Source organism: Balaenoptera borealis (assembly GCF_965194805.1).
Source record: "Balaenoptera borealis genome assembly, chromosome: 7".
Classification (NCBI taxonomy): Eukaryota; Metazoa; Chordata; class Mammalia; order Artiodactyla; family Balaenopteridae; genus Balaenoptera; species Balaenoptera borealis.
In genome coordinates this window covers 20,524,238-20,550,816 of record NC_138864.1, presented here as the reverse complement: position 1 = coordinate 20,550,816, position 26,579 = coordinate 20,524,238, and the positions used below count along the sequence as shown (strand labels likewise).

Here is a 26,579-nt window from a genome sequence, read left to right as displayed (position 1 = left end):
TAAGGATACTCAAGTAAACCTGTGGAGAGGAACTAGGACCAACTGCCAATAGCCCTTTGAGTGCGCCATCTTGGAAACCGATTCTCCAGCCCCAGCACAGCCTTCAGATGACTGCAGCCCTAAATTGCAGCTTAACTTCCGTCCAGAGCCAGAACCACCGCTCTTAAGTTTCTCCTGAATTCCGAACCCACAGAAATTATGAGCTAATAAATATTTGTTGTTTTAAACTGCTAAGTTTGAGGGTAATTTGTTACATAGCAATAGTTAATACAGTAGAGAAGAGGAAGGAAGGAAGAAAAAGAGAAAAAAGGGAGAAAGAGTAATCAGAAAAAAATGCTGCTTATAAAACATTCTTGCACAGCACAGACAAAAATGCTCAGAGAATAACTAAAAACCACAGAAGCCCAATGAGTTAGGGAGGTGCCAAGTCAACATATTTGGAGCACAGAATGTCGTGGTTTCTGTAAGAATATATGAAAAAGATGTTTTATAATTTTAAAACGTGCAAAGTGCCACTCTGATCACATCGATCAGATCATGGTCTGTACAAGCCCAATATTCTATTTATGATTGTGGGAGAAGATTTTGTGGGAGAATATGATTACTCTTTATGGCAATAATCTCTGAAGTCAAGAGAATATGCTCATTATTTATAATTTCACTCATATATATATAATATATATTTATATATACATACATATGTACACACGTATATATATTTAGAGAGAGACTAAAAAAATATTGAGTTCTCTATCATCTTTTTTTTTTTTTTTTTCTTAAAAATGCCTCCAAGCGCCAAGAGTTGATCCTTCCATCTAAAATCCTTGTGACTGTCTTTGCAGGAAGATCTGGGAGCCTAGAGGTAAAGGAAGCTCTGCTAGTTGAGTGTTAATATTTGGGGAGGGGATGGCTGTCAGAGACGTAAGCCCCCATAAAATAACCAAAGTTACAGTCATTACCCATCTCAACAGAAGATTTAATCTGAATGAAAATCAGTTGATCATATTGTCAATTAATTCTATGGTTTGGGTCTTCATGAGAGACACAAGTCCTTCTTGCTAAGTATAAATGCCTCCCTATGAACCTCTCCGTTTGTGGATTTACGTTACATTTAATACAGGATGAGGGGGCCCTCTGAACTTTCTTCTGATTCTGATATTTGTGGATGTCATTCCTCCTAAGTGTGGATTATTTCTCTTCTAGTCTTTGATTCCTTGTCCATTCAGCTTTCATCTTCTCAGACTCAACTATGGACCAAAGGAGGAAAGCAAAGCTAAAGACAAATAAATATAAAAATATATAAATAAATAAATATATAAATATGTATATAAATATATAAAAACGAAAGTTGAATTTTTTTGAACATGGTCGTATAAAACATAATAACTTGCTCCCAAACAAGCAAGGACGTGTGATAAGAGAGTAGCTGCGCTTTGTGCTTGGAATCAGAAGAGTCATCAAGTAAAATGCCTAACCTAGCAGGTGTGAGATTGGAGAGTGGGGTCAGGTTGTGAGACAGAGATGGTGAGGAGAAGGCAGGAGGAGGAAGGGAGTCGGCATGCCTAGCACCACGGAGGCAGCTGAAGGAGTGGGGATCAATCAAGAAGAAGAAATCCCTGAAATTAAAGAAGAAATGAGTCCACCCTGTGATAAACCATAATGGAAAAGAATATAAAAAAAGAATGCATATATGTGTATAACTGAGTCACTTTGCTGTACAGCAGAAATTAACACAACATTGTAAATCAACTATACTTCAATTAAAAAAAAAAAAAGAAATGAGTCAACCTAGCTTGGGAAAGGTAAAAGAGGGCACTGACTCGAGTAAGTTTTACTGAGACAGACTAATATATACAAGTTGGATGGAGGAGAAATTGGTCCTTGGTTTGATAGTAAGATGAGTAAGAAAGTAGGAACTAAGTAAGTGAAGAAATATCAGTAAAAAGAGAAGATGAAAACAATAGGAGAGTTTACCTAATGTTGGGCTTTTTTTTCCCCAGAGAAAAGAGAAGTCTGCAATAACTTGTGAGTGACACCGAGACTGCTAGGGGGTGATTCATGCCCATGCAGTCCAGCTCTGAAAGGAGAGCCTCTTAGGATTATGCAAGTATTAGGGCATGAAACAGGACTCCTTCTAATGCTCTGGGATTGTACTGTTTATTTTCCTAATGGGAGACTGTATTTTCAGTGGCAGAGGAAAACGTCTGAGAGTTAGAAAGCATAATAAAGTTCAGGAGGAAAAAGAGAGTTCCTGGAACAGACTGACTTACCACTGCATTTGCAAATAATTCCCCTACTGTTAAAATAAGCCTTTGGCAGATAGATTCGGTTTGCTTCTGGAGAAAAGGGAAATAATAAAATCCATTACACCAGTGGTTTTGACTATTTCATTGAAGGAAGCTAACAAAAGAATAGCAGTAATTGGAGGTGCTCCACACTTTTTGATTCAGATTAAAAAGTTTTTGTAATTTTATTGCAAAGACTAGTAGTAGCAAGCGACAGAATAATACCTCATGCCTAAAATTATGCGGCAAAAAGAAGATGACAGACTAGACTTTCCAGTATCTTAAAATCAATAACAGAATGACCAAAAAAGAGCTTGAATGGTGCCTTTATCTGAAGAGACAGTCGTCAATGCGAGACATAAATCTTTTAAAAATAGAGTCAGCATATGGGTTGCCTTCTAACTGTGTGAAATACATAAAAACGCTAGAAAAATGTGATTAGAATTCCAATACATTATGGATAAAGCTTGAAATAAGGCAAGAATATTCATGCAACCCTCTGCAATATGCATAACAATAGAAACTCTGAAAATATACTCCATGGTAAAATGCTAATGAAACATTAATAAGCAAAATTTTCTGTGCATAATCAGTGAAAGCAGAGAGCTATTAAAGATTGGAAATCTCTTATTTAAAGAAAAGTGCAGCTATATAAATAAAGAGGACAGAATTAGAAATGGTAGAAGCAATCTGTTCGGTGGATCAAGGAATCAGGAGAAAATAATACATAAAGTGTGATCCCAAACTTGTTTTAAAAAATAAGAGCTATTGTCTCTGGATATAGGGAATATGGGAAATTCTAATATTTTCTTAGTATTTTCTTGTTTTTCAAATAATATCATGTATTATTGTTTAAAATACTATTTTTAAAAATTGTGCCACAGATTTAAGGCCAGTACACTGTATAAATAAGGGAAAGAGCATATGTAAGTTGTAACCTACAAAAATAATATTATTATAAGGATGACAAGAACAGATGGATTCTGTTTTCATTTTGGTGACAAATATGTAGGTCTAGATTCAGTGTAAGCAACTATAGAGTGATTGAGGCAAAGAAGAGGAAAACATATTTTTAAAATGAGAAAAGAAAATTAAATTTTTATTAGAATCTTAAAAGTAAGATTTTTTAAAGGGTGAAAGGAGGCAAAACAAAATTGGAAGAGATATTAAATAAAGAGAATGTTAAACAGAGTTGATTTCCTATAGAGTTTAAAATTATAACATCTATGTACATTGTATAGGATGTGAAGTATTTCTATTGAAACATACCTAGAATCGTAGAACTCTAGATCTAAAAAGAACCTTAGAGTTTACCGAGTATTTAATTCCTTCATTTTGTAGAAAAAACTGAGACCCAGAAAGGCAAAGTGCCCAAACCTAGTCGTCAGCATTCAGTGCTCGTTTTGTCTGGCTTTACTGTGGTTTATGGCATATGTGAGCATTGCAGTCTTCCTCTTACAACTTCCAAAAAAGAGAAGGAACATTCATTAGGGCTGGGCCGTGACATGATAGTGCATATTTTAAAGGGATGGGTGCAACTTTTCTAAAACTGAAGAGGATTGGATAACTGACAGGAAACTTAAAGAAAAAAGGTAAGCTACTTGTAAACTGAGTGGAGAAAATTGAATGGTGGGGTGGGCACGAGGGATGTCAGTGAACTCAGAACTCAGGAAGCATGAGTAAAAGAGATTAGCCAGTGGAGACTGACCTTGAATCAAGGGTAGAATGTGACAGCTCTCTACAGAACATTGATGGTCGATGAAAATGATAACATTGTAGGTGTTTAGGGTCTAAATTTGTAAAAAGACGGATAGACTCAGAAATAATTTTTCGTGGAAAGCCAAGTAGCCAAGTTTTCCAGAAGTCGTGAATGGAGAACAAAGGGTTAATAGGGTTCTCCTGTTCAGAGAACTATGACAAATAAAAAATAGGAAGAAAAAAGAGGGTAGGTCAATCAGGAGATGTGTGACACAGAACACTGAACACAAGAACACAGAAATAAGTTAGCTTTTTAAGGAATTATTTGACATAAAATAGTGCATTCAAGCCTTAGGAAGAAAATTCTGGGTAAAAATAAAAATGCACAACAACTCCCAAAATATATAAAGAGTGGGTAGAGATATTTAAATTTAGGTTTCTGTTATATTAACAATTATTAAATCTGAACTATAAAATGAATAGAATTTCATGGAAGAAACTCATCAGTGTATAAATAATGAAAGGAGAAAAGATTAGCTTTGGATAAATATTACAATTGTGAGTGTTTCAAGTTTTCTCTCTTTTTATATCACAGAGAAAAATTGTTTTAAATTAAAAATATTGGGACTTCCCTGGCGGTCCAGTGGTTAAGACTCCACTCTCCCAATGCAGGGGGCACAGGTTGGATCCCTGGTCAGGGAACTAAATTCCCGTACGCCACATGGCGCAGCCAAAATAAATTAATTAATTAATAATTAATTTACAAAATTAAAACCATTTATGAAGTCTTATGACTAAAGCATTGGCCAGCTTTAAAAAAAAAAAAAAGATTGCCAAGTATTTTTTTCATGACTAATGCTGACCTGTTTGTCCCCCTACCCACTGAATCAGAGGCTCCTGCAATTATACAATAAAGCCAGCTTGGTGGGGGACTCAACAGGGTCCCTGCACACTGTGGGGAGATGTATTTCAAGGGAGGTAGTTTTATGGAAGTTTTGGTAGTTTCGGTAGTATGGTAGTTTTATGGCTACCTTTTGCCAACTGCTGTCTCAGGGACTCTGGCTCTGAGCTGGGGATCTGCATAATGTTATCAGCTGCTCTGGCCCTGCTGCTAACATCCTCTGCCTCGATTTAATAGCAGAAGATGGCATGCTTATACCCAATACCAGCAGTCGACGCAATTCCACTCACCTCCAAATTAATTAGGTCTCCCAGTTTATACACTCTCAGACTCATCCTATATTTCTTCATAATTATGTAATTTGTTTTCTATTTATTTGTGTAATGTCAGTCTCCCTAACCAGAATGTAAGGACAGGAACCTTTTACTTCTATCCTAATTGTCCGTTTGTGTAACCAGAACTCCTAGCACAGTGCCTGGCACAGAGCAGGTGCTTTAAATAATGTTAACTTCATGGCAGAATTCTCTCAGAGAGCCACTACAGCTATTAAAGGAAATGTTCCTTAATCTATGTCAAACAGGTAACTTGCCACATTTTTTAATCCTGGAAGATAGGTGCATTTCAAATATCTTTCAAGGCTTATTCTTATTCATTTTGCTTAGTGCAACTCTCAGCATTAGTATTTTTGATTCATTGGGATGTACTCCAAAAATAGGAAATCAAATCTAAATACATAAATTGGACCAGGAAGTAGACTCCTGGACATATTATTATTCTTATGGATGATGAACTCTCTTCCCAATAGCTTCCCATCCTCCCTGGATTATTTCATACCGAAAAAGGCATGCTTCACAGAGCTCTTCGTCCTTTAAGTGGCAGGTTCTATTTAAATACATAGATAAGCCTTGTCATGCTGTGCTGTATTAAGAATGAAGTACTACTGTAAAGTAACATTGCAGTTAAAACAGTACTTTTGGTAGCTTTCCATGCTTCTTCAATCCTTCCTCATCTTTTGGAGACCTTGTGAACTTCGGGCCTGCCTTAAAAGAAATTTTTAAAAAATCAAGAACTAAGCAACAGCTAGAAATGCCATTATGATATTAACATTGTCATAGATGCAAGAATACACAAGCAGTAAATATATTTGATTTTCTAATTATTGCATGATCCTAGTTTGACAGTGTCTCTGAGAAATCATGGGGAACACTATATGTTCAAATCTTTGCTCAATCCTTACATTTTGTAGTTTATGTGATTTTTAGCTTGTGTCCAGCCTTTTAAGACGATAGGCTTATTCTATTAGGATCCATGGAAAATAACACATTTCCTGAGAAAACAAGATCTTGCCCAGTCTTGAAGTACCAAACAGTGCCTGGAAGAAATGATTTAACAAGATTTAACCTTAGGTGCCCTCACTTGAGTTACTATGATTCGTTTCAGATGTTATCTTCATTTTCCTGGTAGCACGGTAATATCTTAGAAAAGATGAGGTCACTAAGCTGCTCTACAAATACACCTTTCCAGTTGATGCAGTTTATATATATATCTTGCTGATTCTGTTTCTGCTACTAAATAGCTGGGAAACCTTGGGAATGTCATTTTTAATCTCCATCTGGCCTCATTTTCCTCGTTTACAAAGTAAAGGAGTTGCGTAAGATCAATGGTTTAAAATATTTGGCAACAAAACCCTTTCTTCAAATAAAATATTTTGTCAAAGCCTGAGGTATGGAATAGAATATGGCTCCAATTAACATAGCTTGAAAATCACTGATTCAAATACTATCTTATGTCGATTTGACTATGAAATATTATAATTCCCGTTAATAGATTCATGGTTCATATTAACAAATATTCACTGAATGCCTGCAGGTATTAAGCCCTGCAAGGATCTGCTGTATCATATGCAAGCCAGGCCATGACCTCTTTCTCCTAGCAGATTATTTTCCAGAGGGAAACCACATAATTCCACAAATTAAAATAAAAAGTTATAATACAAATACAAAAGGATACACAAAATAGGGAGTGGTTACTTCTGGCCAGGGGATCAAAGAATTTTTCATGAATGAGGGGTGACATTTGACCAAGATGTAGGATTTTTAACTGGTGAAGATATGTAAGGGTTTCCAGGTGGGGCAAACATAGTAAGTGAAGGTTTGGAGGCAGGAAATTGAAAGGTACTTTAAGAGAAGGGCAAGTGTCCCAGATTGGTTGTGGTGTAAATGGCATGATGGGGACTTTGAGCTAAAGCTGGGAAATTAGGTTGGAATCAAATTATCAAAATCCTTGAATTTCATGATAATGAGGTTTGCTTTTATTCTCCAGGATACAAAAAGTCATTGGAAGATTTTTTTTTTTTTTTTTTTTTTAGCAGAAAGTGACATAAACAGCAATGTATCCAGGAAAGATTTTTCAAAATAATGTGTAACAAGAAATGGGAAAAACTGGAGACAGGATGGTTAATTAGAAGACAGTTGTCTGGCAAGAAGTGACAAAGCCCCAGCCTGGCACAGTGCTGAAATGTGGACTGAAATGTGTCACCCCAAAATATCTATGTTGAAGCCCTAACTCTCAGTGCAACTGTATTTGGAGACAGGGCTTTTAGGAGGTTATTAAGGTTAGATGAGGTCATGAGGATGGGGTCCTAATCCAATAGGATTGGTGGTCTTATAAGAAGAAGGAAAGAGAGATTATCCTCTTTCTCCAAACACACAGACTGAGGAAAGGCCATGGGAGGGCTTGGTGAGGAGGTTGTCAACAAGCCAGAAGAGAGCTCTCACCAGAACCTGACCATGCTGGCACCCTGATCTCAGAGTTCCAGCCTCCAGAACTGTGAGAAAACAAACTTCTCTTGTTTAAGCCACTCAGTCCATGGTATTTTGTTATGGCAGCCTGAGCATACTGAAACAGAGATATTAGGAACGGCAGAGAGAGGACAAATGGCAGCAAGACAGCACGGAAATAGAATCAACAGGATTTGACAACTAATCCACTTTGTGATGTGGGAGGCAAAGGTCAACAGTGACTGTAAGCCAATGACTAGAAGGTGTTATGATGCCATTTATGGATATAGAGAACAAAGGGGAAAGAACAATTCTGTGGGGCCAGAGCTTAATTTTTGTTTCTGACAAGTTTGGTGATTGAATTTGAGGTGTTGGCAACATAGCCATGCAAAGTCTTCCAGCAGGTGAATGAAATTGTGGGTTTGCTGGTTAAAAGAGATGCCTGAATTAAAAATCTAATTCATTTTGGAGTCCTCTGCAGACGGATGACATCAAGGACTGATTGCGGATGAACAAAAACATTCATGCACAAAAAGATCTGAATGACCCCGAGTCTATTAAAAATGATAGCTATCTCTATGTTTGCCATGTAGGCCTGGCTTATATGTGTTTTTACAAATTCTGGAACTTGGGCAGTAAAAGAGAGTTGGAAAATACAGAAGATCTACCTTTAAAATGGTAAATAAAATGTAATTTAAACACCTCCAAGTATCCCCTTCTGCTTTGATACATGTGTAATTTGTTTCTGTTGGCAAGAAAAAGGCCAACTGGAATTTTCTTGACCATGCAGTTCGACAAACAAAAGATACTGTGACCCTGAAGCAGGGTAAAGGGTAAACTTTTCTTCAAATAAAGCACACATTAGCTCTAAGAGGACTGAAAGCAAAAATGGAACATTTGATCCCAGAAGGATGCTGATTAGCAAGAGAATTCTACACCTGGGAACCTTTGTTCTTGAATTTCACAAGTGACAGTGGAGTAACTAAATTGGAGACAGAACACGAGGAACAAAAAAGGACATAACTGAAGTAGAACAAGATATTATAAAACAAAGGAAAATTTCATAAACATTCAACTCAGTGAGACAATAAATAGGATATTTAGAGAATGAATACCTTGAAGGTCCTTCCCTGTAAAAAGTAGCTACCTGTCTTAGGAGCAACCGATTTCTAAAATTCATGAAACTTGATGCAGGTTTGGGTTTTCCCGTGAGATGTTCAGCCCACTAAATAAGGACTGGAAAATCACAGCTGTATGATCTCCTGAACCCAGAAAAAAAGAAAGAGTTATATGAAATGTGGGAATCCCTGTAACTTAGTACCTGCCATAGAAATTCATACTCTTTAGTTTAACAAAGTATCAGTAGTATGTGTGGGTCATTCCCAGTTGCTGGAAACAACCACCTGCAGTTAAATTTATTTCTTTTGCTACTTAATGACATATTTCTAAATAATATATATGTTAACTATTTCTTGATTCTCCCATTAGATATTTCTATTGACTTCCTGTTACAGAATGTCAGGATTTAGTGCACTTATGTCATGCTCCCATAACACATAAACACACACGCAGATGCACTCTTCCCTTTTCTCTTTTTCTGCCCAATATAGTCATACCACACTTTTTGGTTGAATCAGTTCTCATTGTTATGACTACATAAATATTGCTCATGGCTAGTCACATAGTGTTCTTTGATTTTATTTCCTTTCTTGTTCAACATTCTGTTTTCCCTGGAGTAGATCTTGCTGTTTTCTTCAGTTGTAGTTTTCTCTTAAACTATTGTTCATTCACTTCCCGAACTCTCTGCCAGAGGTGTAGTTTTCTCAGTATAATCAAGCACATTAGATAATTTGTCAGTGCCTTTCTTCTTCCTTGGGGATTTCCTTCTGTATGTCTCTGATTTCCTGCTTCAACTGGGCCTGGACGATCTCTAGACCTGCAAACAGCTGCTATCTCAGGCCTTCTTCACCATCATCCTAAGAATTCCCTTAGCCTTCCTTCTGCTTGCATTCCCCTCCCCCAAACAACTTCTTCCTTTCTTTTCCCTTTCCTTCTTTCTTTTTACTCAATAAATATTGAGTACCCACTATGTTCCAGGCATTGTTCTAGGTGATGTGGATAGAGCAGACCTAGTAATAATGAGTTCAGTGTTGGACGTGGTGAGTTTGAGGTGCCTATTAGACATCTCACTGCAGCTGGATATAGAGGTATTGGGTTCAGAGAGAGATTAGGACTGGAGATGGAAATTTGAGAATCATTCAGATATAAATGGTATTGAAAGCCACTGGGCTTGATCACCTGGGAAGTGAGTGTGGAGAAAGAAGCTATCTGGGGTGCTTCAACATTTAGAGAACAGAAGGATTAGACATATCCAGGAAAATCAGACTGAGAAGATATAGCCATAAGGGAGAAGGAGAACGAAGAAAAGTAGTGTCCTGAAAACTAAGTGAAGAAAGTGTTTCACCTGGGCTTCCTCAGGGTGGCAGCTTACTTCAGGGAGCCAGGAAGGAGACTCTCTCCCCTCAGGAGAGAGTAAAGCCCTGGATAAATTCCTTTTTGATTAACTCAAACTCAGCTGCTTTGGGACTTTAATTCACCTGCAAAATCCATTCACCTTTGCCATATTTGATTGGCTAGAAGCAAATGACAGGTACAAATCACACTATTCTATAGGACTTGAATACCAGGGGGCAAGAGTTAGGGGTCCCCTAGAATCTGTTTGACTCTGAGGGGTTCAGTTGAAAGGGAAACATTGATGACACAGGAGAGAGGTAGAAATTTCAGAAGCGATTTCTTTGAGTAGGTCAAAGGGAACAGAATGGGGCACAGGCGGACAGAGCATGGACATCCAGATGAGCAGGCAGAAGGTAGAGTATGTGAGTAGTGGTGCAGGTAGGTTGGTTGATGTGGCAGTGGGAGCATATATCAGTTGCTTTCTGCTTATTGTAACCTATATATTCCTATTTCTCAGTTTATTTCTTTGCTAAAACTTACTCGAATTCTTGAGAAAGAGTAATGAGAGTTTGTATTATCTAAAACTTGATATGTCTGCAAATATCTTTTATTCTACCTTTATTTTGCTGGATACAGAAATTCTGGGTTGAAAATAATTTCCTTCAGCATTTTGAAGATGTTGTTCCATTGTTTTCTAGCATCCAGTGCTGCTGCTAACTAGTCTGATGATTTTCTTTGTCTTTATACTCTTCTGTTTTTGTTACTGTTCTGAAATTGCAGTATTATAGGCTTGGTGAGAGTGTTTTCATTTATTGTCCCATGGGCCTGTCTATTGGTCCTCTCCAGTCTAGAAATTCATATCTTTCAACTCTGGGGAAAATTCCTATATGATTTCTTTAACAATTTTATCCATTTCTCATTGTTTTCTTTCTTGAATTCCTATTATTCAGATATCGAGTTTCCTGGATCAATCCTCTAACTTTCTTATTTTCCTCTGCCATTTTCTAGATTTTTTTCTTTTTGTTCTGTTTTCTGATGTCCTCAACTTTATCTTGAACCCTTTTATAGATTATATTTTTGCTATCATAGTTTTAATTTCTGAGAGTTCTTTCTTATTCCTTTCAAATACAGAAGACTGGCTAAAGAGCCAGACTGCCTAGGGTCCCATCCCAGTACTATTTGTGAGCTGTGTGATCCTGGGCAGTGACTTAACCTCTCTGTGCCTTGGTTTATTCATCTGTAGTATAATAATATTTATATCTCATAGGGTCCTTGTGAATATTAAATGAGTTAATAGACTTAAAGTGCTGAGAATAGTATCTGATAAACAAATGTTAACAATTGTTATATTTTTATTATTTTATATCAGAAGACATTAAAGTGCTTCTTGATTTTTCTTCTGTTCACTGCAGCCTTTACCTCTCTGAGTTTATTTTTTTAGTTCATTTATTTTCATCTCAGTCTTTCATACTAAAAGTTTTCCATGGAGATTGGGTGATTCCTACCTGAATTCATGTTTATGAGGTGTGTAGGGGTAGGGGTGGTTATTGACTGATGAACTTCAAATGGGGTGAAAAGACAGAGAGCTAAGTTTTTCACCGAGGGAACCTCAAATGTCAGCATCTGTAGGTCTTGTTTCTTGGGTTGGTCAGTTCCCTAAAAAGGAATCCTCTGATTTCCTGCCTGGGAGGGTGTAAATCTCCAAATCAGAATCTGCAGAGTCCAGTAGGGGAAGGAGGCCACTGATAAGTAGTTCACCAAATCAGAATCAGTCCCCTTCCTTTCAGTAGAGAACCTTATCCCCACAATCAGCTGTGCCAACCTCTATAGAAAGTCAACGCCTCCGTCTCCTGCTGGGAGTGAAGGAGAGCAGTTGCTCGCCTCTATAGGACAGAGGAGGGGCCAGAGAGTGGACAGTGTTGTCAACACCCGTTACAAACATTTCACTAATGCTTGCTCCTTCTCCCCCTTCAGGGGCACCCAGTGTCTTCAGATTCTCTGCTTCTGAGCCCTGGGACACAGAAGTGATCTTGCCTCTTGCTGGCTTCCTCACACTGACCTCTCACCCGAGCTTGTGTTCCAGCATTCTCTAGTTTGCTCAGTTAGTTCCATGGTTCTGGTAGACAACTGTCACTTGCTCTCTTGTCTCTTCTCCTGTTTTTTTCTTTTAATTAAAAAAATTTTTTTAAGTTTTTAACTGTGGTAAAATACACAAAACGAAGTTTACCATCGTAACCATTCTTAAGTCTATAGTTTAGTAGTGCTAAATATATTTAAGTCTATGTAGTGTCAAGTATATTCACATTGTTGTGCAACCAACCCCAGAATGTTTCCATCTTGCAAAACTGAAACTCTTTTACCAATTAAACAATTCCTCATCTCCCTTTCCCCTAGGCTCCTGTAAACCACCATTCTACTTTGTTTTTAGGAATTTTGACTACTCTCGATACCTCATATAAGTGGAATCACACAGCGTTTCTCCTTTGTGACAGGCTTAGTTCACTTAGCATAACGTCCTCAAGGTTCATCCATGTTGTAGCATGTGGCAGAATTTCCTTCCTTTTGAAAGCTGAATAATTAAAAATTTTTATTGTTATGTAAAATTTTTATTGTGGTTCTTTTGTCCTTATGAGTTTATAGTTTTATTTTCCCCATTCCTTTAGCCATTATTTTAGTAGAGTTTCAGGAAGCAGAGATAAACTCGAGAGTCCACCCTAGTCCTTAACAGGAAACCCACATTCTATTTATGAAATGTAGCATTTAAGGACCCATCCTCTCTTGCTTTTGAGAATCTCTTTAACTTTGCAAGACGCCTTAAAGGAGAACAGAATAATGAAGTTGCTTCTAGTCCTCATTTAGCCAAAGAAAAACTTAAGCTCTGACGTTAAGCAAAAAAGTTACTGCAAACAGTTGTTTTCTCAGAACGCATATGGTATGTGTATAAACCCTTCCCTGGGGAATCTGGTGTAGAGGATCTCAAAGTGTGGTCCCTAGACCCACAGTATAAGCATCACCTGGGAGTTTGAGAGAAAGCAAATTCTCAGGCTCCTCCTCAGACTTACTGAATCTGGAAATCTGGGGGTTGGGCCAGCCAGTGTATTTGAACAAGTCCTGCAAGTGTTTCTGGTGCTCCCTCGAGTTGGAGAACCACTGGTCTTCTAGAGGCAATCCTTTGAAAAGCTGCATCTAGAGATTAAACATTTTATCTTGTCTCAGTGCAAATGTTTACAAGATTTTCAGGCTATGAGGTGACCATCTTTTAGCATGTAAGCGTGTGGTGCCTATACCACCGACAGTGCCCATGTTTGGGACTTCACTCTCTGCTGAAGAGGCGGGCTTTCTCATGTATTTATACTACTTAACCACTTTCTTTATTTTTTATTATTTATTTATTTTTTTCTGTTTCCATTATGGCTTATTACAGGGTACTGAATATACTTCCCTGTGCTATACAGTAGGACCTTGTTGTTTATCCATTCTATATATAATAGTTTGCATCTGCTAATCCCAAACTCCCAATCCAACCCTCTCCACCCCTGCCCTTGGCAACCACAAGTCTGTTCTCTATGTCTGTGAGTCTGTTTCTGTTTCGTAGATAAGTTCATTTGTGTCATATTTTAGATTCCACATTAGATATCATATGGTATTTGTCTTTGTCTGACTTACTTCACTTAGTATGATAATCTCTAGTTGCATCCATGTAGCTGCACATGGCATTATTTCATTCTTTTTTATGGCTGAGTAATATTCCATTGTGTGTATATGTATGTATGTATATATATATATATATATATATGTGTGTGTGTGTGTGTATGTATATATAGCACATCTTCTTTATTCATTCCTCTGTACCTGACCATTTTCTTATCCTGTACCCCACTGGCCACACTGACTCAACAAGGAGAGAACCTCTCACTCAAGCCAGCCAATCCCACTGGATTCTCTCTCTCGAGAATATGAACGAGAGACACCAAAACTGTAGTCGGTGCTGAACCGTTAAAGGTATATGAGACTAAGAGTGATAGCCACAGTGGGCCCTGCGCAAGCACAGCCCCTGTGTCCTTTCAATTGGCCTACTTTTTTTTTCCTTGAGTGGGTATATATTTCTTGCACCAAAGAGGCTTGATCAGGATATATCTATTGATGCATTACATAATCAATAGTTAATATATGAATTATTGATAAGAAGTGCTGTATGATTGACTGGCTGTAGTTATTATTATCCATTACAAAGGTTGCCCAAACTATTGGCTTGTCCATGCTGTTGTCTTGTTTTAGCTGCAGCATATCAACAAACTGATGTCTCTGTCTAATATCTGTTTAATTTCCTATGTGCAAAAACAAATTTGGTAGCACTTTTATTTCATTCCAATGCTGAACTCTTTGAGTCCTTTTGCAATTGCTTCTGATTCTCTGAGAAACTAGTGCAAATTGCTTTGTAAATCAACAACCAAAGAACATCAATATCAATGATGTTCTTTTAAAGAAATCAAAGATAAATGGTCCTCATAAGTCACTGTCACTGTACTTCAACATTCAAAAGGAAATATTCTGAAAATGACAGCAAGGGAAATCATATAATATTGCCAAAACAGTTATGGGGTAGTGAATAAAGCCAGAATATGATTTGAGAAGTGAACGTTTGTTCTGAGGACAATATTAACATAATAGGAATATGAGGATCAAGCTTTACTTTTTCAGGCCATGGTTATTGATTTAAGAACGGACGCAAATAAAAATTGTTATCAGAGAGCTGTTTGCAAAGATGTTTTAAATCCAACATGTCTTCTTTTAATATTATACTACTGTAGAATATCCCAAGATGGAAGAGACCATATAGGTCATCTAATCCAATTATGCATTTCATGCTTGACTCACCTCTATACCCCTAAAGAAATGACAGCCACATGACCCTGGCATTGTAGTTGATGACAGACCCATCTACCATGCTTCATACAGTAAATCTACAAAAAGGAATAATGGCATTTTGAAACACAAAATATAGGATGCTACTTTGAAATATGGCTCTTGTTAACGTTTGGGGAAGTAGTGCTTTTTCTTCTGTCATTCCTGGGGGAAAGGGTGTTAAGCATTGTGGCAGACACTGATTATTGCTCCCGGAATTGGTTCTCCTGCATCTCCAAATGTTTGCTTGGCACAGGACTGCTCAAAATAAAGCTCAAATTCCCAAGCTTTCCTTATAGCCATGCATTTGAGTTACTATTGTTGTGGAAAGTAATAAATTACCTCAAAATGTAGAGGCTGAAAACAAGCTTTTTATTATGCTCAGAGACTTGGGATGGGGCATCACATGGCTGGCTGCTTCTGTCATGCTGGCACGACTTCTATCGAAGCAGTCACAAGCCCACCCAGATTCAAGAGGAGGGGAATTAAGGCTTCAACTCTTGATGGGGGAGTGGCAAGGTCACACTGTTGAAGAGCACATGGCACAGGTGAGATTTCTGAAGCCACCTTTGGAAAATGCAATCTGTCACACCATAGGTGTGGTCGTTGACTAAGTTCTGGCCAAGAGGACATAAGCGGAATTGGTGTGTTTAACTTCCTGGAAGTGTCCTTAGACGGGGGATGTGTATGTGGTAGGAGGGGAGGTTCCCTTCTCTTTTCTACTTTCCTCTTGGCTGAAATATGGATGTATATACTGGAAGGTAGAGCAGCAATTTGGACAACAAATTTAGGATTACATAGCAACAAGCTGGAAGGAGGCTGGGTGCCTGATGATCCTGGAACCACCCTGCCAGCCCTGAGCTGCTTACATTTACATTACAGAGAAATAAACTTCTATCTTGTTTAAGCTACTATATTTTGCATTTTCTTGTTAATCTTAATAAAAACATCATCATAAATGAAGAAAGATGATGCAAACTTGTCTTAAATTACTGGGTCTATAAAGATAATAATGTTTATATGGTCTATATAATATTTATATGGTTAGAGTTTGACTAATATTGTGGGCCATGAAGTAAGGATCATAGTATTTCATAAAAGCTTAATTCTTAAAATGCTTGACCCTTACCATTAGAAGTACCTTACTATATTTAAAAACAACATATTATTATGAAGTTAAAAAATGGAAATAAAGAAAACATTCACTCATGGAGTGAATATAAGTTGTGTCATAAACAAAGGATTAATGTCAAAATGTATTTTTATTAAAGGGACTAGTTTGTTACATCTTGATTTCTAGTCTTTGACGTTTCTGAACCGTGTATTTACTTTTTTTGTGTGTGTGTGTCGAAAGATAAACTAAGTGAGCTTGCTCTTGAGATATTTTATTTTACAATGATGGTCATGGTAAAAAATGATGTGTTTTTAAATACCATATAATTGGCAAAAGACATTTTCTAATTCAAAACCGTAAACATTCGCAGAATAAACCTCGTTTCAAAGTCCAGGACTTCTTTAAAGCACACATCTCGAATTCTATTTCTCTTTATAGTGAAGTACATATTCCTATTTTTTGAGATATAATTCAAAACCACTGAAAGCATAAGGGAACTTTTTAAAAATAAACAATAACAGTTTAATCAGGCAAAGGTTTTTTTGCTTGAGGGCCATCTGTCCTGACACTGACATTTTATTCAAATTGCTGCACCATCCTCTTTGAAGGGCATCGACTAACTTTAAGTGCCTCACAATAAATGGCACATTTGTCTTAACAAGTAATAACTGCATAAAGTGGACAATGGGATAGTATCAGTGAAGCAAAACAATAAAACAGGATGGATGGAGAAAGACTAGATAAAATGTGGCGAAAGAAAAAGAAAGGTGTCACAAAGATGGGGCATTATTTCTTTGTCCAAAGAGAACCAATACCACTAAACGACTTTAAACAAAAGACATCACCCACACTTATCAATCCAACTAGATTCTCGGAGGAAAATAAAATGCCGCTACCGAGGTGGAGGCCGAAGTTTCAGGGCAAATCGAGTGGCGCCAGCTCTGCCTGGACTCCGTTGAATGACGCGTGGGAATTCTGCCGAGTGGCCCGCCCGCTTCGGGGCGTGCGGACAGGTGGACGGCCAGGCGGACGGCCAGGCGCGCCTGGGCCGGGGGATGACCCGGGTAGTGCCGAGGGGGGGCCCCCGCTGGGCCCCCGCCCCCGACCGCGCCCCTAGCAGCGCGCCCAGCCAGCCAGCCGGCGCCCGCCTGCGTCTTCAGCCCCTCAGCTGTCCGAGCACCCGGCGCCCGCAGGCGGAGGTTGCCATGGTTTCCGGGGGTCACGTGGGGCGCGCCGGCGCCCCCTCCCGCGCTCCGCGGCGGGGCGGGGGCGGGGCGGCCCAGGAAGGGGAGAGGAGCGGCCGCGGTGAGAGCGGGAGGAGCTGGAGATGCTTCCAGCTCTCCCGACGCCGTGCTCGTTCAGCCGCCGCCGCCGCACGGAGCAGCCGCGCGACGGGAGCCGCGGGCCGGGCCAGCCGGGCCGCCGGGGCCCAGTGCGCCTCGTTCGCAGCGGGTAGCGCAAGCAGCGTCGTCTCCGCTCGCTCGGCGGCCGCGGGGCCCGAGACCGGTCCGGGGAGGGGGCGAGGGCGGCGCCCGGGCGCCCGTTGGCAGGGGAGGCAGGATGAGCATCGAGATTCCGGCGGGACTGACGGAGCTGCTGCAGGGCTTCACGGTGGAGGTGCTGAGGCACCAGCCCGCGGACCTGCTGGAGTTCGCGCTGCAGCACTTCACGCGCCTGCAGGAGGAGAACGAGCGCAAAGGCGCCGCGCGCTTCGGCCATGAGGGCAGGACCTGGGGGGACGCGGGCGCCGCCGGCGGGGGCGGTACCCCCAGCAGAGGGGTCAACTTCGCCGAGGAGCCCATGCACAGCGGCTCGGAGAACGGCGAGGAGGAGGAGGAGGAGGCCGCGGACGCAGGGGCGTTCAACGGTAAGGACCCGACCCCCTCGCGCCCCCTCCCACCCCCGCCGCTCCCCCTCGGCCCTTCGATCCCGCAGCTCGGCTCAGCCACCTCTCCCCGCCTTCCCCACCTTCCCTACCTTCCCTTCGCACCCACCCCCTCAGCATCCATTTCTGTCTCTCCCGCTCGCCCACCTTCCTACTCCGCGCTCTCGTTGTGCCCTCCCCCTCGTCCCCTCCTCTGGAGGTGGGGAGCCCAAAGGTGAGGCTTCTCTGCCCACCCGCCCCCTCTCGTCCTGGGCTCGGAGGCAGAGGCCGACCAGTTTGGGGTGGGCATCTGAGAAACAACTTTCACTGGGGTTGGAGAAATTTCCCTTGACGGTTGTCACTGTGCATAAATGAAGCTGGCCCACTTGGCATCCTCTTTCAGCCTTTATATTTATTAATGGAGTGTCCAAAGCGAAAAGGCGAGGGGTGTTCAATCGGATTGGCTTTACTGTTGTTAGGACGGCAGATTCTCTAAAAGGAGCATGAAATTGGACCCTCGGGGCAGAACAAAATTTATGGTGATAGCTTTGGCATTCTTGGAAACAGTCGTCTATTATTTTCCAATTTAGCAATACCGCGTTGTACTATCTTGGGACACACAACAAAGGATCCCGTTTCGCCTGCAATCCGTGGGGTGTTTGGAATGAAGAAACGGGCTAATGGTTTGCTTTTTATTTAAAACAAATACTGAATGATTTGGTGCCTTAAAAAAAAAAAAGTGTGTGAAAAACACTGTAGGAAGTTCTGAAAGCTTGTCGGTTGTCTTTAGAATGAAAAGCCAGTGAGTAATTGTAAGGACTGTGCCAGATACTGAAGCTAGAAAGAATGAATGGGAAAGAAAAAGGGATTTTCTCAAATAGTTGCTCCTGTCAGGTCCTACCTCTTCTGCTTATAACCCTCTTTCTCTGACACACGCAGACACACTTACACATTAACAGCCTTCCGTATTTACACAACATGCCTAAATCCCATCTTTGTGGCATCTCAAGCTAAAATACCCGGGTGTGCAAATGTGCAAGTGCTTTTTCTTTGTGGTGTAAAGTAACCATGCATTCAGCATCGCACCAGCTTTTATTTATTTACACTGCTTGTGGTTTGTGTATCCGCAGTGCATTTCATATAATGAAACCATTTTAAAGTGTCATTTCCTTGTATATGTTCCTAGGAAGGTGTTTCTTTTCTTTGCAAAAGTGTTGAAAAGTGTTATAAAATTAAGGTATTTTTAGCTTGTCCGAAGCAATCACAAAAAGCATTGGAAATGAGTGCTCTCTGAAGATAAAAGGGAAGATTGTTACTTTAAAAATTTTAATTTTGGACTTCGTAGTGTTTTCAGGGGTAGGATAATCATAGTCTTCATTGTTCATTTTGCACAAGAATTTAATCGAATACTTTTCTTATTAGAAATGAGAAAAGGATAAAAGAGTACATATTTTAAACAGATGGGCAGGAGAAGCCAATGATGAATGACACAGAAAGGGTAGAGACATCTAATATATACTTCTTTTATGCTCCTGAGACACACATGTACACACGAGTACATTCACATGCACACGGACACACACAAAGAAAAAAAAAGGACTAGTTTACGAGATTGGAGAAAAGCAAAGGCTAAGGGACTTGGTAAAGAACATATATTCGTTCAGTACAATATATCGTTAGTATAAAATATTTTGTATAATGTTTTTGAAGTACTTTGCATTTATGATTCTGTTTTCTCTTTACAACAATGTAGATTATACACAGAACAGATTCGATTTTTGTTTTGCAGTGAAATAAGCTGTTAAGTTCTGAGTGGTAGGGATCATTTTATATGGTTTTATGGTCTCCAAAGCACCTTTATTGTAAAAATTACTCAGTGTGAGTTTTACTAAATATTTGTTAACCAATTGCCCTATTTATTCCCCATTCCTACCCCCCAAAGACTGTTCTGACTGCAACCAATTTGATCATTATCCAGCGCACACATATGCATATACGTATAACAGAAACTTTGGTGATGGTACTTCCCTTTTCTAGGTGTAGTAAAAAATATCTGTTCAGAGTATTTTCTTTTTTTTTTTAAAGGTAGTTTTTATTAATTTATTATTTATTTTTGGCTGTGTTGGGTCTTCATTTCTGTGCGAGGGCTTTCTCTAGTTGCGGCAGGTGGGGGCCACTCTTCATCGCGGTGCGCGGGCCCCTCTCACTATCGCGGCCTCTCTTGTTGCGGAGCACAGGCTCCAGACGCGCAGGCTCAGTAGTTGTGGCTCACGGGCCCAGTTGCTCCGCGGCATGTGACATCCTCCCAGACCAGGGCTCGAACCCGTGTCCCCTGCATCGGCAGGCAGATTCTCAACCACTGCACCACCAGGGAAGCCCTAGAGTATTTTCTATTCTAATCAGTTCTCTCAATTTTTTTAAGGTAAATTGTGAGACCCCCAGTTTAAAGAGAATTTTAGACTACCAAGGGTTGGCGAACTGTTTTGTAAAGGGCCAGAAAGTAAATATTTTAGGCTTTGTGAGCAATGTATGGTCTCAATCGTATATTCCTCTTCTTTTTTTTTTTTTTTAAACTTTAAACACATATCCCTTCTGGAGGTTAAGGTTGTACAAAACTGGCCACAGACCAAGGCCATAGTTTGCCAACCCTCGGTCAGAGGGGAAGAAAAAGTCAAAATAATGCCATTGCAGGGCGGGGAGGGGGGAAACAATAGGTATGAGCCTATCAGTGTAATGTCTAGGTCTAAAAAAGTGCTAGAATATAAAAAATACCAGATACTGGGTAATCCTCCTCTCATAGTAAAGAATTAGAAAAGTAAGTACTAAAGAAGAGTAAAGTACTAGAAGACAAGTCTTAATTTACTGAGATATATAACACAAGACCAAATGGATCAATCGTTCTTAAACTTTTGTATACATCTCAAGGATGTTTGATTCAGAAATGAACATTACCTGGTACTATTCTTGGAGAGCTTTTTTGAACAGGTTGGGGTGGACACCGGGTTTCTTTTTTTTTTTTTGCAGACATCCCAGCTCGTTCTGATATCTACATTTCCCTGACCACACTTTGAGATATATTGGTCAACAGATAATGATGATTATAATATCACTTTCTCTTATTAACAGTGTAAAAATAGCTGCCATTTATTGACATTCACTGTGTGCTAGGCACTATCTGAATGTTTTAATTCATTATCCCAGCTTTATAAGAAAGGTGAGACTGTCACTTGCCCAGTGTTTCACAGCTAGTGTGCTGTAGGGATTGGAACACCTGTGGGCCTGGCTCCATCCCTGTGCTCTGAAGTTCCAGATTTTATCTCTGGAAGGGGGTGGGGCTGGCATCGCTTGAGCATCCCTTGTATGTCAAGCTCTACTTGAGGTCCTTAATGTGTTTTATCTTTAAGGCTCAGAAAAATTAACTTGTCCAAGGTCACACATAGGACTAGTAAGCAGCAGAGCCTGGTTTCTTACTCACATCTCTCTGACCCACGACCATCAGAGGTTTCTCCCGTAATGGAATTTGTACCATGGGCTGACTCACAGGTCAGGTTTTCTTGGTTATTTTTCCAGTAATGGTGATAAATTTGCTTTGATTGATTCATACCCACTCTCATGAATCCCTTAGGACAACGTATTTGTCGATGGTATTTGTGAGAGGTTGGGCAAAAAGGCAAGTTTTTGACCATGAAGCTGGTGCCCATTGACTCACATAGAGGGATCAAGCATATGACCTTGAACTCATAGTATGGTGGTTGAATCAAGCAAGTGAACCAGGGTTTGGGACCATGGCCATTGATGGCCCTAGGCCAAAAGTCAGATGGGTGAAGGTGGTCTTGACTTCTCTCCTACCTTTCCAAAGGATTCCTTCCTCTGCTGATTGCTTTCCCATTCCCCTTCTATTCTTTTCTAATTTTATCACTTCTAGTGTTTACTTTCAGTTTGCTGTCAATTCTTTTTTTTTTTTTTTTTTTTTTTTGCTGTCAATTCTTGTTAAAAGAGCAACCGTTAGGTATTAGAATGGCGTATGGCGATCCCCTTTCTGGGAATTCTTGAAGTCCTGAAAAAAGCTATAATGGAGTCTCTGCCTCCCTCTTCCCCATCCTACAGAAAGCGAATATAACATGACATGTCTCTTCTGCAAGGGCAGTGTCCCCAGGCTTGGAATTTATTAGGGTTACGTAAGCCAAAGAGTTGGAATCAGTACCAATTTGGAGTGGAATCTGTGGTAATTAATACAGGCATCATTGTGAGATCTTGTATTGCTCAATTATTTCTTCAGTGAAATGGCTGAAATTATAAAATGAAGTAAATAAAATTCTCAATTGGCAAGTAGTCAGTAACAAATTACATATGGACACATGAAGAGCAATCAAACTGGAAGAAAAATAAACTAATATAAAATATGGAAGACCTAATGTTCTGTATTATGGAAAGCAAAGATCTGGAGTTCAAAGTGGATACACAAGGCAAAAAATCTTTGTGGATACACAAAGATAGAAATTTATCATGTAAAATCTGTGACTTAATCCTCTTAACTCTGATTTACGTCAGATGTTTTTGGAGAACTTTATCTACCTTTGCATTTTTACAGTTTAAGGGGATTGTGGAGACTTTACCAGAGATCCTGAAAATTATGTAAAATATTGGAAAGTTGGAGCTTATGGTGGGAGATTAAGGGAACAAAGGTATTTATCATGAGAGGAAATGGTTGAAAGAGAGTTAAGAGTAACATTCATGTGTCTGAAAATTTTTCTTAGAGGATTCTGAGCAAATATTCTTCATCTCTGTTATATACAGAATTAGAAGAACTAAGCTTCATTGTAGCTTGAAGAATAAAAGTCAGAAATTCATCTGTCTGAAATGGCGTATGTGGTCTTCCAAAAATGAGATGGCAAAGCAGTCGGGGTAATAGATTGATTTTCCAAAAATCTGCTGTGAAAACGTTCTTAAGCTTGTTCATACTGGGAGTGAAAAAATAGGTTGATCTGTATGTTGCATTCATGGCCTAACTGACAGCAGGAAACTGTAGAGAGTAATAATCATAGCTTTAAAGGAGTGTTGCTTTGGCCGATTTTTTAGGCTCACTTCTATGGGCCCTTATTTAAGAACTTGCTCTCTTGATGGCTATTAGAGACTGTTGTGGGACAAAGCAGCCAGTCCTTAGCTCTTGCCTCCTGCTTCATGTAGCTGTCAACATATGACTAAAGAAAGACATTTATTCTAGCGGTGGTACTTACGCAACGGACTGAAAGTTAAAATATCTTTTTAATATATTATGAAACTCTTAAATCCATTTAATCGGTTTGAAAAATGTTCATGGAAGTCAGTTTTGGGGGGTTAACTTTAAATTCAGACAACATCTGTTTTCTTTTATGTATGAGGTGCTGTGTGAGGCATGTTGACATGTTACCGTAGTAACAGTGCCTGCCTCGTGAAGTTGTTAGCGAGGATAAATGGAGTAAGATTGGCAAGGTCCTTAGGATAGTGCACCCAGCAAGCGTTGACTACCTGTTAAACAAATGATCTGATTTATAAGTATTCCAGAAATGTGTTCTTTCTGAGTAGCAATTTCATTGTGCTTGGTGGAGATGAATCTAATGTTTGCACTTTATAGAAAGATGAAGTAGGAAATGAGCTTACTGGGCAGTTCCTCTTGGGATTTAATGTGAAGTTATGTTGCATAGTAATAAAACCAACATCCTTTCAGCTGATAATTTGTAGCTAAGCATGCCAGGATTTTGTAATTAATGAGACTTTGTGGTCTTTGGCTATTACAAGTTTATATAGTAGTTGTAAATCCTCCTGAAGTGGATTACATCCTTCATGACATTGGCTAAAATGTTGAAGCCATTATTTTATTTATGAGCTTAAAACAGTAATGTTAGAGAAGATTTTTAAAATATTTTGAGTTATAGATGGTAATTGTGATTTTTCAAAGAAGAACGGTTAAGAACATTATTCATTTTAATAGTAGTATTAAATGGATTGCTTTAGGGATTGAAATTGGGAAATCAAAGGATTTTGAAAGAGTGTTCTTTCTCAAACTCTTATCCATCGATTACTTTAAACTTTGGGAAGAGGGAGGGAGGGGAGGGATGGAGGGATGAGAAGAGAGAGAGAAGGCGGAAGAGAGGAGTAAAATTAGTTGGAACTTGTGAAGGGTTCTTTGAGTAACTTACACCTTTTCTGAAGGGATGGCAGAGAACCTAAACAAAAATTGAAGCACTGGATACTTTCATATCTTAAAAATCAAACTCTTTAGCTATTATTTAATGTAAGAGCATTATAAGCTTTCCATTTGAAGACATGTAAGTAAGCTTTCCATTTGAGGTCGCACATATAGTGAGTGATGTACTGTGTCTGGGTGGGACAGAGTAAATATTTAATGGTTATTTATTGTTGCAAATCTCACTCCATGGATTCCAGTAAATTTCCAGCTGTCAAGGTTTTGTTCATAGCTGTGTCAAAAAACAAATGTGTTTCTTTTTCAGCTGTACTAACAAGAGACCTTTGAAACTGTCAAGGAGGAGTTTATTTGTGATCCATTAAAAAAGCCATTTAATGAGAGTAGTAGCAATAGAGAAGGCCTGCGGTGGAGGTTGGGGTTGATGGGGGCGAGGGGTTCAGCGAAGGTGATTGAATGACTGACCTTGGGGTCTGCCTTAGCAGTGTCAAGAGTCACAGAGTAAAGGGGCCGAGACCTGGGTTAGCCCATAAGGAGGGGGAATGTGTATAAGTTGGGAGGTAGGATGCTGTGCCCATTCACTCACTGCAGACATATTTATAGAGAGCCAACTCCTTCCTTTTTTTTTTTTTTTTTAAAAAAGGAATAGTTATTTTCTTAAGTTTACTATTTCTAGACTTCTTAAGAAACAATCCTTTTGTCAGAGACTGTCTCATAGATAGAATATGTTGTCTATTTCATTTAACAGATGGAGCAGCTGAAAGCAGGAGACGTTCCTTGCCCAGATTTAGTCTGTTTTGGTCTTTCTGTTAATAGAATTATCACAATTCATGTGCTGTTTATATTAACTTACGTACTATGAATCCTTTCTGTCTTCCATCAGGGTGATAGATAAGGTCTAAAAGTCTAGGCTAAAGAGAGGTACTATTGTTCTTTTGCCTTCAGAATTACCAATTTTTTTTTTCTCTTTGATTTTTTCATTGCGGTGAAATCTAGTATTAGGTTTTATTTTTGTATCAATTGCTTAAGAAGAGACAATGGAAAAGAAAAAAGAGTGCAGTGACTTTTCTGAGGTGGATGAGTTATTGTCATCGTGTTCTTGGTCCTGTTCTTACTGTCCTTCCGCCTTATCCTTGCCGTTTAGTTGTGGTTGGGTTGGTCCCAAAACCCCATATAAAAACGTCACTGTGATACTGATCATTATCTTTATTTTATGGGAGTGAGTTTTTGTGTTTCGGAAATTCAAAATGACTCAGGCTGTTCCATTATGTAATTATTTTGTGGAAAGAATTTGAGCTAAAATTTTCAGGTCATGGCTTACATGAAAACAAAACAATCTAAAAAAAATCAGAAATATAAACACAGTTGGTGTAACATTTATAAATGTTTCAGCAATAGGCTCTGCCATGTGTAGCTTAATATGTTTGGAAACTGAAAAAAAAACATCATTCCAGTTGCTACTGTTTAAAAAATGTTTCTGTGTTTTAAAAAAGACAAAAGGTCAAAATGTAAACACATGTTCTACATGAAAGTGAAGCCAAGAAGATACACTGTATGCAGTGATTCCGGTATCCGTTTGGCTGGGGACTGACACTGTTTAATTTACATTAGCTGTTCCAAGACAAAATAGTTCATGCGAGTGATATTGAGGGGAATTTTTTTTTTTTTTTTTTTTTTTTTTTGGATAAAGGAGAAGGAAAAAGCTTCCATTCGTTTAAATACATTTTAGTTAGACTCAAAAAGCATCTTTCCAAAAGGTTCTGAATTAAAACATGACTCAGCTGTTTCATTTCAGTTGCTATAGAAAGCTAATGTTTGTTAAATGATATTCTTTTTATTTAATCATTGTTAACTTTTTTGGCTGCTTAAGTGCCAGACGCTGAATAAGGCTGTTTATACATATCATTCAGCCCTCCCCCAAAGTAAGTGGTAGAGTCAGGATTTGAACCTGACAGTCTTGAGTTCAGAGCCCATCTCCTTAACCATGGTACACAGACTTCATTTTTAGTAACTCTTACAGCAGTAACATGGTTGAAAAGAACCACATATCAAAAAATAAGCTTCCAACTTTTCCCTTTAAAAATTTACAGCCTAGCCCAGCATTGATCTTTCCCTTTTACAATTTGTTTTTTCTGTCTATTCTACCCAAATTAGCACTTGGTATACTGTTTTTTTTTTTTTAAAGAGAACCTTTATTTTATTTTATTTTGGCCACGCCATGCAGCTTGCGGGATCTTAGTTCCCTGAGCAGGGATCAAACCCAGGCCCTCGGCAGTGGAAGTGTGGAGTCCTAACCACTGGACCGCAAGGGAAGTCCCAGCACTTCGTATACTTTAGAAGCTCAATAAAATGTTTATTTTAAAAATGAACACCTCATATACTGAGCTGTTTAAT

At 39.2% G+C, this 26,579-nt stretch overlaps 1 protein-coding gene and 1 pseudogene across 3 annotated transcripts in view; one reads left to right on the top strand and one right to left on the bottom strand.

Annotated features, from left to right (window-relative positions):
- The window catches only part of LOC309632359 (large ribosomal subunit protein uL22m pseudogene), an 86,671-nt pseudogene that overhangs the window by 36,379 nt on the left and 23,713 nt on the right, over positions 1–26,579 (bottom strand). The window lies entirely within an intron of this gene.
- PRKAR2B (protein kinase cAMP-dependent type II regulatory subunit beta) overlaps positions 17,697–26,579 on the top strand; it is a 103,173-nt gene continuing 94,290 nt past the window's right edge. For both annotated transcript variants that reach the window (XM_082399872.1, XM_082399873.1), the window contains exon 1: positions 17,697–18,004. In XM_082399872.1, the coding sequence (XP_082255998.1) occupies positions 17,698–18,004 (307 nt within the window). In that variant the 5' untranslated portion in view covers position 17,697. The remainder of the gene's footprint in view (positions 18,005–26,579) is intronic.